The following is a 17,011-nucleotide window of genomic DNA, read 5'->3' as shown; positions in this document are numbered from 1 at the left end:
ACTGAATGCTCTTGCTACTTGACCTAATGTTGTATCACTAAATACATTTTTTTTTTAAGAGACAGGATTGTGTTGAACGTGTTCCTTAATAAATCTGGTCAGTGAAGACTGGAGCACAGAATTCACATTAATATATAATGCATGCATAGATTTTACTGTCTTATACTGTTATTATGACTTTTTATAAGACCAGGTTGACCTCAGTCATGACCGGCCCAGAAGACAAACCTTACAGACTGCAGTGTACCTAGTAGCCAGGGCTATCTGAATCATGGGAGTCATCCTCTGTGATGTGTTTTAATCTCAAGGTATTGACGTGAATGAAAGAGTCTCATTCTCAGATATCAACTGTTCTCTCATCTGCCTGCATTTTTTGTGCTCGCTCTCCTGGTATGAGCTTTTAGATCTGTCGTTTGCAGCGACTCGTGGGGGTGTCAAGGCTGTTAAAATTCTAATTTAAATCATCTGAAGGATATTTTTAATTAAAAATTCTAAAATGTCATGCTGAAATCAGAAGGACTTCAAGCAGAGTTTAGTCATCTCAATTAAGACCAGGCTGAGTTTGAAGGTTAGCATTGCCTAGATGTTTGAAAAATGTTGTGCCAGAAGAAATTATTAGTGACACAGTCTGGAAACATATTAGCCTAGTTTATGCTAAGTTGTAGGGTCTGTGAGTCTTAATTTACCCTGTCACTGGGTTTTAGGGTGACCATGCCAAAAAATCAGGATGCAACAAGCCCTAAAACAACAGATCTTAAAACAAGACTTAATATCTTATGTAATTTTGCTTCTTAATTAAATGTTTTTTAAAGGATGTTTGGGCATTTTTAGTGGAAAACAAGACAAAATGTTTTTTTTTTTTTTTTTGCTGCATCTAAAACATAACATATGCCAGTGACCAGCAATGCTGGTCTTTACAGAATAAATATTGAATGGTGCTGGTTTACAATGCTTGCAACAAACAGCAAACATTTATAACTCCTTTGCAAAGAAGTTTTTGGGCGCCATTTGAATGTCGATGTTGATGCAGCTGATTTTGTTGTCTGCCATGTCAGATGGCATTGTGTGACTTGTTTTGTCCAAAAATAACATGACAGGCCATTTTAGTAGAGTAGCAAAGTGACTCTGTGATTTACAAGTATGTGATTACTACTGATTCAGATCAATAGAAACAAATAATAAAAATAAAAAAACAACAATAAAAAAGTGGTTTTGACCAAATAGCCAAAACCCCACCATCTTCTGGAATAATAGAAAGCTGCATGTTTGTAGCGAATCCAGACCAATTCGCATTTAAAGAAACACATTTACATGTGTCATTGTTGAAACAAACAGAAACCTGGGGTGAAATGAATCATTACCATGTTGCAAACAGCTCCAAATTATTTAACTACTTTTTGTCACATCTGCATTCACATCGTCAACTCACCTAACATAATATGTGAGGCACGCCGAGATTTGCATTTTACTTTTAAAGTTTAAGTTATTTTTTTAAGCAAACCTTAATGTTTGTTGACAGTGCACTATGCATGATTAACAAAATATTTTTTTTAATGAATCCAAAAATGACAATTTTGTCATTCCAAACCCTTAATGCTGTTATGTTTTCTGTGGAATGCAAAAGGAGAAATTTTGAAGAATCTTCATGCAACTCTTTTCCATACAATGACAGTTCATAGTAGCCATGTCTGTGAGGGTCCGAAAAGAACAAAACCATAAAAGTAGTCTATATGACTTGTATGCTGTGTCTTCTAAAGCCATACGATGGCTTTGTGTGAGGAACAGCGCACATTTTAATTGTTATTCACTGAATTTTCTTATTCCCCTTTTCTGCAGGTATTAAATGTCATTCTCCATTCTACATATTGTGGCGCAACCGACATGTGCAAAAATCAATGACATTTGGTGTCAGTGTCGTCAAACCTGGCTCAACACATCAACGTAACATTTTTTTTAACTTGAATACAGGCGAGAATAAGATTTTAGAGCTTTGCCAGAGGGGAAGATTTTCAGTGAATAAAAACTTACATTTCGGGCTGTTCCTCACTTATTATACAGTTATTGTATAGCTTCAGAAGACTTGACACATAGCCTATAAAGTTGTGTAGACTTCTTTTATGACCCTTTTATTGTGATGTTTTGGTTCTTTTTGAAGCATGACAGACAAGGTTACAATAAGCTGTTGTGGTATGGAAAAGATCTGTTTTGATTTCTTCAAAAATTCTCCTTTTGTGTTCCACAGAAAAAAAATTACAGCATACAGGTTTGGAACGACATGAGGGTGAGTAAATAATGACTACTAATAGTAAGCATTTTTGTTTTTGGGTGAACTGTTTCTTTAAAAAAAAAACATCCAGGTTTTTGTTGAATGTTGGGGGAAAATATTGGGTCAATTATTATCAGAGAAGAAGGGCTTATTTGGGGGGGGGGGGGGGGGACAAGTGATAACCCTTAAATGTGTAATTCTGTGGTACTTATGAGAAATAAAACATTCAGCAATCAGATTGTTTTTTGTTTCTAAATAATATTGAAGTGTTATTGATTTTTCATCCCCTTTGCTCTCCTTATCTCTCTGTTTCTAGCTGAAAAAGCCAGTGAAAACTTCTATACTAACAGACGGCACTTGGCCGACATGGCAGCAAAAGGCACTCTTCCTCTGCACTCTGTGAGCCTGGAGCAAGAGCCCACCAACCCGTACAGCCCCGAGCTGCCCTGCCAAAAGCAGAACGGACACAAGTCCAAAAGCTCCAGGGTCCACAGCTCCCACCCGCTGGATTTTGGCTCCAACACCATTGCCAACCCCGGCATGCTGAAGGGCTGGGATGCAACAGAGACATTGGGCCAACAGCACGCTTATGGCCCCAAGAAACAAGGGACCACCATGGAGCAAGTGAACAAGCTGATGTCCGCTCACAGCCAGCACTACCTGCCGCCACATCCGTACTTTGTCACCAACAGCAAGACTGAGGTGACCGTGTAAAAGGGGCCACAACTCTAGGTTTCTCAAGCCCAGCTCGGAGTGGATCTGTGAAACAGAGTATGAGGATAACAGAGAAAGCGTGATGGTGGAAGAAGTGTGGATTGGGACCCTATCCTTATGGAAAGATTGGCCAAGCAGTTTGGCTCAAGATCTGCAGGGCCCATTCTCTGTTGGGTGTCTGTTTGCTGTTTGTCTTTGAACAGTGGTGCATGGAACAGGCCGTACATTGGACTTCTGCCTCATTTGAAAGGGAAAGCGTAATGTTATATACTCTTTCTGTGTCCATTCCGTTTCAATTCAAATGTATAATCTGACCTGTAGAGATAAGGCACAGGGACATCCACACAGTGCCATCCATCGAAGTGATGAGAAAAAATTAGACATTCAATGCAATCAAACGTACATTCAGCATCAAGGTGAGACCGCAATCATTTCCTGAAACAAATGTTTCTCATCAACCCATATTGAACCTGAAAACTTGTGCAGCCCTGGTGAGAAGACACTTTGTTTTTTCTCAGAATCTTGTACATAACAGAAAGTTACCAAGGACATTTAAGCTTCCTCAATTAGTCAAAGAACATCTAATAATCAGTCTGGAAGATAAAAGATCACATAAGGACAATCGTGTCTCTAGTTCCTCTCAAAGACTTTCCATAGTGCTTGTACTAAAAACCTCCTGTAGCAATTTAACACACTATATTCCGACAAACACTGGGCTCGTGCCTTTCCAAAAAGAGAAGAAATCCTTATCTAAGAGCTCTTGCGCTTGTAAGCACATAGTGTATCTTCAATAACAAAGATGCATAAAATATAAACAAATCTATTATTTAATGCTCATATTTCAGTAGAAAATGTTAATTGTCAGTGTTTTTATCCCCTGTGTCACACCATTTTTCTCTGATATGTTCGCATACTGTATGACCCTATCTGTTTGTTAGTGCAACTGTAGATGGTAGAATTTGAAGAAAGTAGGATTAATGATAAGCGTTCATAATTTTCAATGTTAGTTATGATAAAGGTGAAAGGCTACTTTTTTTATCTAATACCGGACATGATTGTTGTAATTACAACAATTTCATCACTGCATTCCCAATCTGGGGTGCATTTACCAAAAGCATAGTTAGCCAAATATGGTCGCAAGTTCCATTGTTACCAACATAGTTCAACGATTTGGTTTTTCCCGAAACTGTAGTTCTGTAGCTCTTTACCAGTGGTTAGAAGCATAGTTTATTGTTATTTTACTGTGTGGAAATAAATTCACTTCACTGAGGCTTCTACAGTGTATCTCAAATTCTATCAAAACTGTGACCACATTTACATGCACTCAAGAAAACTGCTTATTTGGGGGTTTTGCAGACAGTGCCGTTCTGAAACGTCGCATAAACGCAGATGAAGCCGTTCAAGGGATTAAAGGCTGTTAAGAGAAAGCACTTTTTCACACATGGTTTCTGTCAGAGAACACGGTTTATGTGTCCATGTTAATGAATAGGGTGCATTGTTATAGATTTTTCAAGAGTGCACGTGTGTATATGCTCAAGTGCGTTGGGGGAACCCCGAAGTCTGATGTAGAGGGAAACCCCATAATTGCAGCCCAATATACGTATCTGTGGCATTTACATATAGGGCACGGAGCTTTAATTTCTACAGCAGCTTTTGCGTATTAAACAGCTATCTTGAGTACATTTGTTTGATATCCACATTAGTTATTACTCCACCCCCTGTGTAACGTCAATAACGACAGCTCTATATTGTTGAACCAACCTGGTTCAAACAATGGATGTGCAACATAGTTACTACTTTTTCAGGAAACAGTCGTGACTAGCTAGTTAATTTCTCCTACGATGCATCGTACTATGGTGGTTAAGCAGCATGTTTTGTAGTTGGGAAATTCACCCCTGTTTGGTTTTGATAGCTGATTCAGTAGTTCTTTTTTTCTTTATCATAATTTAGCATAAGAACAAAAACACTACAATATATCTGAAAGTAGTTGCACAGCAAAATAAGCTGTGCTTTTTCTCAACCACACCCAAATAATTCAAAGTATCTGGTTTTAAAGTTGAAGCATACTGTAATGTTGGTCACTTTATTTGCTCTCGAACAAGTGGCTTTATCTCAGTACACTTGTACTATTTTCTAAATAAAGCTGGCAGATTGGCAGGCTAAATTATACTGACAATAAAGACTTATCTACATATCTATTAGGACTTTTTTGCAATATCATTCTCTTATATGTTGCCGGTAGGAAACTCATTCTCAGTATTTTCAGTAGGTGGTCACACTAGATTTTGTGTTCTATTCACCTCCATTCCTACTATGTGAATGTGCAAGTGCAAAATATATATTTTTTTTATTTTACTGTGTACTAAAGTTCATGTTTGGTGAATGCTAACTTGAGAATTTTTATATTGAAAAGATGTTTGAACAATGAATCTAAAAATCACAGATTTTCTGAAAATCAAACATGGAGAAAACAAATTTTTTGCTTCAATTAATGTTTAAAAGAATACACACTTCAATTAAGAAGAGAAGCTGCATGGTTTGCAGTGTCACTGGGAATATTCATTATTATTTTTAATTTATTATTATTTAGAAATATAATTATTTATAATTTTGTATTTATTTGAAACAGTCCTAGAGCATGACGTAATTTTTGTGTTCTAACAAATCTAGTGTGAATACCTTAGCTGCTATATTAAAAACACATCTGCATATCATGATTTTGAATCATGTTGTATGTGAATAAGAGTCTGATTATAATAAGATAAAAAATGTTGCTGCAAGGAATTAAAAGAATATTCTGGGTTTAATACAAGTTAAGCGCAATCTACAGCATTTGTGGCATAAAATTGATTACCACAAAAAAAAAAATGTATTTGTCCCTCCTTTTCTTTAAAAAAAGCAAAAATGGTTTCCGGTGAGGCACTTACAATGGAAGTGAATGGGGCCAATCTGTAAACATTAAAATACTCACTATTTCAAAAGTATAGCCACAAGTATAGCCACATGCATGTTAACATGATTTTAGTGTGATAAGAACACTTACCAACCTTCTCTGTGTAAAGTATAGCCAATTTTAAAAAACTTTACACAAGCTTTGAAATCGGAAACTGTAGGTTGACTTCCCTATCTGTCATTCACTCGACGTTGTGTCGATGTAGTGACACTAGGGGTCGCCCTTGGGTGCCCCAAACACCTCTGATCTTTGAGAAAAGGCCAATGGGAACTGGCGAGTGGAATTTGCATGCCACTCCCCCGGCCATACGGGTATAAAAGGAGCTGGCTCGCAACCACTCATTCAGATTTTCTCTCCGGAGCCGAGCGGTTGTATTCAGTGAGCTGAATTACTCTGCCGATCCATTCACCTCGAAAGCTGTTGGATATAAAGTGCTTTCTCCCCCTTGTGCACCAGTGCAGTGCAGAGAACACCCCTTGGTGCTTCAGCAGCTAAAAGGGTATATTCTTCTACTAAAAGAGTATATTTTCCCTTCTAAAAGAGTGGCACTCACGGAGAGCATTTTTTAAAGATGTCTTTCCGTTTGTGTTTAATTCCTGGTTGCGGTCGTTACCTCTCCACTTCCGACAGCCACGATCGCTGTCATACGTGCTTGGGCGCTGCCCACGCGGAGACAGTGTTTGTGGACGGGTCATGTCCTTACTGCGAGAACATGACCATGGAAATGTTGCAGTCACGGCTTTCTTTCGTCAGAGGGAAAGCCACCCCAGTGGCTCCCCGCCTCGGTCCTTCTACCTACAGGTATGAGGCCGTGTCGGTTAGCACTGGGGGCGATTTGGGGATCCCAATGGGAGCCGGTCCACCAGGTAACCCCCCACGGACCTCCCATTCCCCAGCACTCTCCTTCGCCCCGTCGAGTTCTGGGATGAGACCGCCAGCTCGTCTCAGGGCGAGTTCACAGTCTCATTTGGGGTTCGCGAAGAGGATGAGCTGTCGATCGCAGCATCAGAGAGCGAGCTCGTCCAGTCTGATGCTGAGGACTTGGCTGGGCTCCCACCTTCGGGTGCGGTCACCCAGTCGCAGGCCAACGCGGAGCTGGTGGCCATGCTTGCCTGGGCGGCTGTGAGCGTCGGACTGGAGTGGAACCCTCCTCTCCCCCCCAAACCCTCGCGGCTTGACGATTGGTTCCTGGGCTCAGAGCACCGCTCACGGCCACGCCCTGCCCTGGTTCCTTTATTCCCGGAGGTGCATGAGGAGCTTACGAGGTTGTGGCAGGCACCTTTCACTGCCCAGACCCGGTCTCTAGGCTCCTCCGCTCTCACTACCCTCGATGGTGGGGCTGCCAGGGGGTACTCGGCAATTCCCCAGGTGGATAAGGCTGTTGCGGTGCACCTGTGCCCGCAGAACGCCGCCATCTGGCGGAACCGCCCGAGACTCCTGTCCAGGGCCTGTAGGTTTACGTCGTCTCTGGCGACTAAGGCCTATGGTGCCGCTGGACAGGCACCACGCCATGGCTCTCCTGCAAGTTCACCATGCCAAGGAGATAAAAGAACTGCACGAGGGTAGTTCTGACCTGGGATTGATGCAGGAGCTGCATTAGGTGACCGATCTCGCTCTCCGGGTGATGGTCACGGCGCGGACTCTCGGGCAGGCGATGTCCACCCTCGTGGTCCAGGAACGCCACCTCTGGCTCAGCCTGGTTGAGATGAGGGAGGCTGGTTCTTGGACCTCACACTCCTCGCGACAGCCCCCCTGGTGAATTCCTCTGAGGAAGGACCTTCTTTCACGACCAGACCTCTGGAATCTCCATGGCTGGCCCTTGGACGGGACGTGGAAGACCTGAGTGGCAAGCTAGAGCTATAGCGGCACACCACAATGCAGTTGACGGTAAGTCTCTCGGGAAGCATGACCTGATGACCAGGTTCCTTAGAGGCGTGAGGAGGCTGAACCCTCTCAGACCACACCTCATTCCCTCATGGGATCTCTCCATGGTCCTACAGGGCCTGCAGGGAGCCCTGTTTGAGCCCCTGGAGTCAGTTGAGCTATAGGCACTCTCTTTGAAGACTGCCCTCCTGACTGCACTCACATCCATCAAGAGGGTAGGGGACATGCAGGCGTTCTCTGTCAGTGACGTGCCTGGAATCCGGAATACTCTCACGTGGTCCTGAGACCCCGACCGGGCTATGTGCCCAAGGTTCCCACAACCCCGTTTTGGGATCAGGTTGTGAAACTGCAAGTGCTGCCCCAGGAGGAAGCAGACCCAGCCTTGTCATTGCTGTGTCCGGTGCGTGCTTTGCGCATCTTCGCACTTTGTGCATCTATTTGGATCGCACTCAGAGCTTTAGACGCTCTGAGCAGCTCTTTGTCTGCTTTGGAGGACAGTGGAAATGGAGCACTGTCTCCAAACAGAGGATTGCCCACTGAGTCATTGACACCATCTCCTTAGCATATCAGGACGTGCCACCCCCCTTGGGGCTATGAGCACACTCTACCAGGAGTGTGGCGGCCTCCTGGGCCCTGACCAATGGCACCTATTTAGCAGACATCTGTAGAGCAGCGGGCTGGGCAACACCCAATAACTTCACGAGGTTCTACAATCTCTGGGTTGAGCCAGTTTCGTCCTGTGTATTGTCAGGTACGAACAGGTAAGTGTACGGGACATCTGGCCTGGTGTACCGCTTGCACATAGCACCTTTGCCCTCCTGGAGGGGGAGACGTGCGCTTTTACCCCCCAGCCGTGTTCATGAGACCGTGGACCCTGGATGTCCTTCCTCCTTAGCCCTGTGGCTGGCGAGTTCATGGAGAAACTCAATGCCGGCCCAGTACGTGTGCTAGTAGGCCCTTCACTGGGGTAGGTGCTCCGCATGCGCTGGTTACCTGTCTGTAATCCTGTGTGATGTATCTTCCGCTAGACGGTTTCCCTGTTGGTAAACGTGCGTCTTCCTTGGGCAGAGTCCCCTCTGCCACTGGTCGCTGTGTTTGTAGAGCTCCGTCCCCCCTGGGTAGGATCTACCACGGAGTCTTCTCCATATGCTACACTGCCGACAAAACTTGGTAAGACCATGTGACGTATTTCCATACATTACTTCCCCCTCAGGCAGGGTGTGGTCTCCGCGGTGTCTTCCCCTTAGGAGTGACACCCCCCCGACACGGACACTTATGGCCCCCAGTCGATCGATTTCCACTCTTTTTTGGGGAGAAAAAAGAAGAGAAGAGGCCACGGCTGAGGTAGCCTGTCCCTATTTTTTGGGTAGTCGACTTGTCCCCAAGGTGCAGGGGACCATACGATGCTCGTAGGAGCGTTGGGGGAGGTTACGTGACGATCAGTTGCACTGGCTACGAGGCACGCAATGGTCTACCCATCTCACACCGCCAGTCCACCTAACACAGTTCAGCTAGTTGTGGCGTTTCGTATAGGAACCCCTAGTGTCACTACATCGACACAACGTCTAGTGAGTGACAGATAGGGAACATCCTGGTTACTTTCATAACCTCTGTTCCCTGATGGAGGGAACGAGATGTTGTGTCCCTCCTACCACAACACTGAACTACCCGCTGAAGTGACCGGCTCCTCAGCACAAAACCTGAATGAGTGGTTGCGAGCCAGCCCCTTTTAACCCGTATGTCCAGGGGAATGGCATGCAAATTCCACTCACCAATTCCCATTGGCCTTTTCTCAAAGATCAGAGGTGTTTGGGGCTCCCAAGGGTGACCCCTAGCATCACTACATCGACACAACGTCTCGTTCCCTCCATCAGGGAATGGAGGTTACAAAAGTAACCAGGAGGTTTTCTTTAGCTAAAATCGGTCTGTGCTAAAGGAAATACGAAACACTGCCCCCAGTGTTTCACCAAAGTAGGAAGTGTTGTTGGACATATGGTGTGAGCTCCATTTTCAGGGTGTAATGTCCATGGAGGGTGCAAAAAGAGCATTGAGTTGTTTTCGGCTGTACAGGCTGTACTACAGTGAAGAGGAATGCATATTTTATAAACTGTATCCCCAAACCCTAAACCTAACCATAAGTGGAGTAAAAATTTAATGTTAGAGGGAAAAATGCAACCTCCGAATTGCACTGTCACTTTGTCACTGATTATGCGAATGCGATTACATCCTGGTTTCAACGGGGGATCCAAACCCGGGTCTCCCATGCTGATGAAGTGCTTTTGGAAAGGTAAACATGCTGCAGCTAATGCAAACATGTCTGATAAGTGCTGGTGCTTGTCAGTGAATCTGCATAATGTGGCTGATCCTAGGGTACTGGAACTCTCAGAAACAACATGCATGTTGCAACTAAAGAATTAATGTAATTGCTTTTATAAAATTATAAGCTTCAAGTTCTGCCTTTAAACCCTCCTAAAACTGGCCCCATTCACTTCCATTGTTAGTGCATCACTGTAACCTCGATTTTTTTTTTTTTTTTTTTTTTAAGAAAAAGAGAAATGAGTGATAAATATTTTGTGTGGTAATCAACATAATGCCACAAATGCTGTCAATTAAGCTTAACTTGTATTGAACCCTGAAGATTTCCTCCTAAAAGGAAATACACCAGCAAAATAAGCCCTGCCCACAGTTTAACTGCATCTCTTCTTCATGTTATTGAAAACCGACTTTGTGCGTCACAAAACAGACTGCGACAAACCACTACTTAAGGCTGACATAATGCCTGTTAGTCTGTCAGTCACTGAGTCCACTCAACATCTATTAAGCCTGAGTGTCTCACCATAGGTCAGCTCATGACTCAGAGCACACTACAGGATTGCTCACCAGGGGGGACATTTCTTTGATTTAAATAATGTAGTGAATACCTTTTTCCCCATTTCGGAACACTGCAGATAAGAATAAGCCATCACAGCTGGATTGTCAAGCTGCATTGTCTAAAGTGGGGGATCTTGCAATGGAAATCAGTCATGTGTGAAATTATTATTTAAATCACGATGTTAGCACTTAATGTGTTGATATGTATGAAAGCGCATGTTACTTTGAGCCTACATAGGGAGACTTATTACGGAAGTACTGATTATTGTTTTCACCTCTCATTGTGCCTTGCCGTTTTGCTGATCATTAATAGACACCTGTTTTCACCTGTTGAATCATTCATCATTCAATTTATGCTTTTGGTTGTGTTTATAAATCTTATAGAGTGCTTGCGCAAATGTCCATGGATGAATGCAAAGAATGTGGATGGCACGTTTCATGAATATGGTACACTTTGGTGTCCTATTATTTTTTTGTAAAACCATTAGGGGCACAAATGTGTTTTTGTTGTGAGAACTATAAAATATGTTAGAGAAACTATTATCTTACATAAAATTAACCTAGCATGAAATGGGAATTTTGGCCTGTCCCACGTCAGAGGTCTTGACCTTCTTGACTGTATCCAACAATTAAAATTATACAGCATTGTCATATGTTTACATAATTTGTTTTTCAATTAATTGTAGTGAAAAAAAAAGTATTTTAATCATTCAAAAATGTATGTATGTATATATATATATATATATATATATATATATATATATATATATATATATATATATATATATAATGCATAAGTTTCAGGCCCTATTTGTGTAAAGTGCTGGAAAGGATTTTTTTTATCATTTGATATTAGCATAAGTCTTTTCATTTAGAGAAAATATGGACTGGTATATAACAACAGATGCAATCTTCAACAACCAGGCAGTACACTACATCACAAAGGGTTGAAAATTACAGAGAAACTTTAATGCTGTGATCATGTCTTGGTGAACCAAGAGCAAATTAAAGACATTTGTTGGATGTTGAGATTGGCACAAATAGATTATGTCTCTCACAGTCAAAGACTCAGTGACATTTGAAATGTGTAGGCAGAGGTTGTATGCAGCTGTGCTAAAATGTTATTGCCCTTTATTTCATGTTAAAAAGCTTCACGACCCATTGCAATTGAATTGTATTTGTGTCTGTAACTGGTTTGTTTTAAACACACATGATTTTATACAATTTATTTTTAAAAGTAATACCTCAAATAACTGCGATAAGTAGAAACCCACTGTTATAACAGAATTAATTGTTATTTGTTTATTCTGGTAATAGATATGGACATGCTGATGGTATACTATAGTATCATACTCTTCTATGATATGATATTGTCATATTTTTCACATGAATCCAGAATAGTTACACAATAACTTGATATTTGAAAGTTGTAGCATCGTAGTTGCTGATCAGACCAAGTTGTCCAGTTCAGTGGTCTATATTGTGAATCACGTAAACAAAGCATTGAAGATTGAAATGATACCTACCAAATATACCTGCACATGCTCAAATCACACTATAACACCTGAGTGTCATTTATTCAACCATTATTTTGTGATTTGTACAATAAATGTCTCTTCTCTACATGTGCATTTTTGACTTATGTAATGAATGTCAAATTATGTCAGACAAGGAAATATTTTGTCTTCTGGGAGCCATAGCTTTCTTATTTAGGCTATTAGGCACAAAGTGTGTAGTCTCACAGAGCCAGACTTTTGACATTGTGCATAAAGTCTGGTCCACATTGTAGCTTATTCGGGCCAAGATCACCCACTTAAAGGAATCACTCAGCCGAAAAACTACAAAATCCTGTGATCATTTACACCCTCCTGTTGTACCAAACCTGTATACTGTTACTTTTTTCCGTGGAAATAATGGTTCTGAAAGAATCTTCATTGTTCACACGACAACTCATGTAGTGACCTTGGTTGTCAAGCTCCTACAAGTACCGGAAATCAATATAGAAGAACCCAAATACATAAATAAATAGTCAATATGACTTGTGCACTATAGTCAGTCTTTTGAAGCCATACAAAAGCTTGGTTTAAGAAAATGTACCCTTATGCTGCAGCTTTTAAGTTGCTTTATCATATTTTTATGGGGTATTTTTATTGTATTTTTTGGAACAAGTTTGGAAGAATTATTATTTATTTATTTTTTTAAATTTTGTGAACTGTTCCTTTAAGGGGCTGTCTGGTCAACACGTTAAAGCAACTGACCACAATTCATTTGTTATTCTTTGTGGCATTTAGAGGCAAGTAAATCGGAAATGCTCAATACACTGTAAACAACAACAACAACAACAAAAACAATCTTACTGAGTATTTTTACAGTAAAATATCTAAACATCCTTTAAAAAATTACTTGACAGGCAGAATGACATAATATTATGTTTTGTGGGGTTTATGCTTAAAACAAGAAGAAAAAAACTATTTGCCAATGGGGTTTGCAAAAATAAACAAGTTTTTTCTTACCCCATTGGCAAATACTTTTTTCATGTTATAAGCATAAACTTTACTACATTTTGTTAAGACTTTCCTTAAGAAAGACTAAAGTAATTTGGCTTCATAAGTAAATGTAACATAACAGTTAGTGATAGCTCATTCAGATAAGCAGTCAATGTTTTACAGAAGACGGAATTAGTGCAAAATTTGTTCATCCAAGTATAATAAGCACTAACTATTCCTCTTAAACAAAGTTCTCGAATAAATTTAAAAGATTGGATGCAATAAATCTTGCAACTCATGAGCGACTCATTTTCCCTCAAAGCCTGGTAATTTGTAAATAAAACTTTGCAAACAAAATCTGGGCACACTGACTGCACAATCTGTAGAGCAACCAACCAATTAGATTGAAATATTGATTTGAGCCAGCTCTTGCCATTTTTATGTGCAATACTGAAGTACTGCTTCTGGAGTATCCTATATCATTTATAAGTCAAAAAATACAGAATGAATAAAACAGATAGATCTGACAGGGATGACAGCATCAGAATCCTGAAGTCTTTACGGGCATATCCTGAATTGTTCAGCAGCAAAAAAATAAATAAAAATAAAATAAAATAACATAAATAAACAAATGAGACAGCTTGACTCAAGGTTTAGATTTGTGTCGTTGATGTGCAGAGGAGAGAATCACCTTGAAAAATAAGATTTTCAAGATGGCTGCTGCTATGTATCTCTGAGATTGGGATGATTTCAATCCAGTTGTTATCAATCTTAATCAGAAATGCCATATATGTTTGGACTTTGAATTTAATGAAGTGAGAACTATTTATTTGTATTAAGGTTGGACAATATTAGTTCATATTTTGGGGTTTTGCTTAGCTTCCATTTTTTGGGGTTTCTCAATCTGACTAGGCCTCTAACATATAGGCCAGCTGGGTCTGATCTGCAACTCATCTATCAGGTACATCGTGGTAAGACATTATGCCTCTTAAACATACTAAAACAATACCATTTGAGGATGATTCAGTGGTTACAATAAGTGTACTCTCTCAGTTATTGGAACAGCAAAAATAATTTTATAGAGAGATGATACTGCAACAACAAGGAAACTTCAAATGCTTTGTCTAGCTGATATTAGATGGAACTAACAATAGACTGGATGGAGTGATCAAAGATGTTCAAGATGTAAAGGCCAGCTTGCAATTCACACAAGAGAAGGTGGAAGGATTGATGACTGGGCAAAGCATGCCTGAGTTAAAGATAAAGCAGTTTGAAAAGGATATTAATAAATCTAAGGAGGAACTTGATGGAATGTTTACCAAACTGGACTACATTGAAAACCAGACTAGGACAAATGTTGTTGTGGATGGGATTGTTGATGAAAATTGGGTGAAATCAGAGATTAAAGTCTGGCAAATTCTTACAAGAAATTTGGGACTAGATGGCTCAGAAATTGAAATCGAGCATGCCCACAGGATCGGTGAGTATCAGGAGGGGGGTAAGCCCAGAAAATTTTTTGTTAACGTTTGCGCTTCAAAGACAACAAACTATCAGAAGCTGAAGGGTACAAACTTTTATATCAATTAAGATTTTTCTGAAGCTTTGCTGTTAAGAAGGAGGGAGCTGTTGCCAAAATTAAGAGCTGCACGGGACAGGGGTGATAGAGCCATCTTAAAGTATGACATTAGTTATCATGCCCAGGAATGGAGATACTCAAACATCTATAGGTGGACATTATGAACTCTGGTTTAACTGTTTTTATTGCTTCTAAAATCTTTTTTGTCTTTTAAAGTTTTGATTACTGTTTTTTTATGAGCCAGGTCAACACTAAATCATCTCTTTTGACAAGTTCACCAAGAAAAGGTTGAACTATTGCTCATTTAAATATATGTAGTCTTAGGAATAAAATTCATGAGGTGGTGAGAATATGTACTGTAGATAATATTCATGTTTTAGCATTGTCAGAAACCCATCTGAACTCAACCATTAATAATTCTAAGCTCACTGTTAATGGATATAAATTGTACAGAAAAGATAGGGATAAGTATGGAGGTGGAGTTGCTTTTTATATTCAGGAAAAAAAAAAAAAAAATCTTCTTTTTTTACGGAAAGATCTTATGAAAAATATCGTTGACGCTATATGGTTAATTTTTGTTCCACATTTCAAACCCATTTTGTTTGGTTGTTGATATAGGTCTCCCAGTTCTAATGTGTAGTATTTTGATAGTATATGTGAAATTATGGATAAAGTTACAGAGGAAAATAAGGATACATTTTTCTTTTGATTTTAAAATTGATTGGTCTACTAAATACTGCTCATTAATGAAGAAGTTAAAATCTATGTCTGATGCTTGTAATCTTACTCAAATGGTTACCCAACAAACATGAATTTCTGTGATGGTCAGTGGTGTTAATACTTCCACTTGTATTGATCTTATATTTACCAACATCCAGGAGCTGTGCTCTAAGCCAATATCAGTTGCAGTGACCATAATTTGATTGCTTTAATTATAAAGTCAAAAATGCCAAATTCAGGAACAAGGATTATTTTACAGAGGTCATACAAAAGGTTTAATGGAGACTTATTTGTCAATGAAATGCAGAGTGTGCAATGGTCTGGAGTATGTCAGGAAAATTATGCAGACAATGCCCTGAAATATTTTATGGACATTACTAAAGATAGTGAATAAACATGCCCTACTTAGAAAAAGGTCAGTGAAATGTAATAATGCTCCCTGGCTCAATGCTGAGCTGAGATTATTAATGCTTCAAAGAGACAATGCAAAGGAAGTTGCACAAAAATCAGGCATTTATCTGGATAAACAGTTAAGGAATAAGGTTACAAAATTAAACTACATTAAAAGAGGCAATTTTTTAAGCAAAAAATAAGCTGCGCAGCTAGTAGTAGCAAAACATTATGGAAAACTTTGAATTAAATCATGTGTATTTGGAAAGGGATGGACAGTTTATTACTAAACCTTTGGATATAGCTAATTATTTTAACAACTTCTTTATCAATAATTTGTATAATTTAAGATCTAGTATGCACTGCAATGATGAATTAGCTTGTGATCCTATTGTAAATATGATGAGAGAAAAAATAAATAAAATATTTATAGTTTTATATTTAATTAGGTTGATCCAGACACAGTGAAGATGTTACAATATGACAAACCTTGTGGAGCAGATAATTTAGATGGAAAATTAATAACAATTGTAGCTAGGCAACTTTCTCAACCGATATGCCATATTTTTTAATAGATGCTTACTTAGTGGAACTTGTCCAAGGCTTTGGAAAGAATCTAAAATTATACCTTTACTTAAAGGGGAGAAAGCTGATTTTACTGGTTCTAACTGCAGGCCAATTACTATTCTTCCTATTTTGAATAAGATTCTGGAGAAGATAATTTTTATCAAATTTTACATTATTTTGGTGTAAATGAGCTACTTACTAATCAGGCTAGGACACTCTACCAGCATTGCTCTGATACATATGACTGTTGAGTGGTTAACGTGTGGATGACAAGACATTAGTTGGAGCTGTTCTTTTAGATTTCACTGCAGCTTTTTATGTCATTGACCATTGTATTCTTGTTGCTAAGTTTAAATATTGTGGTTTCTCACCTTTAACCCTTGTCTGGATAGAAAGCTATTTCTCTGACAGAACACAGCGAGTGTTTTTTAATGTATCCTTTTCTGATGGTAAACATACTTATTGTGGTGTCTGTCACAATCTGTCTCCCTCATGTTCTTCAAGGACTCTTATTTTGAAGTTTTCCCCTGGACTACATCTCCCATAGTGCACTGCCCTCATCACTTCCATCTGCTCCTCAACAT

The 17,011-nt window shown here is 39.8% G+C and overlaps 1 protein-coding gene across 2 annotated transcripts in view; it reads left to right on the top strand.

The window, feature by feature from the left end:
• The window catches only part of LOC127452106 (protein shisa-9B-like), a 97,095-nt gene extending 91,656 nt beyond the window's left edge, over window positions 1-5,439 (top strand). For both annotated transcript variants that reach the window (XM_051717312.1, XM_051717313.1), the window contains one exon: window positions 2,583-5,439. In XM_051717312.1, coding sequence (XP_051573272.1) covers window positions 2,583-2,980 — 398 coding nt within the window. In that variant the 3' untranslated portion in view covers window positions 2,981-5,439. The remainder of the gene's footprint in view (window positions 1-2,582) is intronic.
• Window positions 5,440-17,011: the final 11,572 nt, after the last annotated feature.

The sequence above is a fragment of the Myxocyprinus asiaticus genome, chromosome 14 (assembly GCF_019703515.2).
Source record: "Myxocyprinus asiaticus isolate MX2 ecotype Aquarium Trade chromosome 14, UBuf_Myxa_2, whole genome shotgun sequence".
NCBI classification, from domain to species: Eukaryota; Metazoa; Chordata; class Actinopteri; order Cypriniformes; family Catostomidae; genus Myxocyprinus; species Myxocyprinus asiaticus.
Note: the sequence above shows the minus strand (reverse complement) of the source record. Positions and strands in the feature narration are given on the sequence as shown.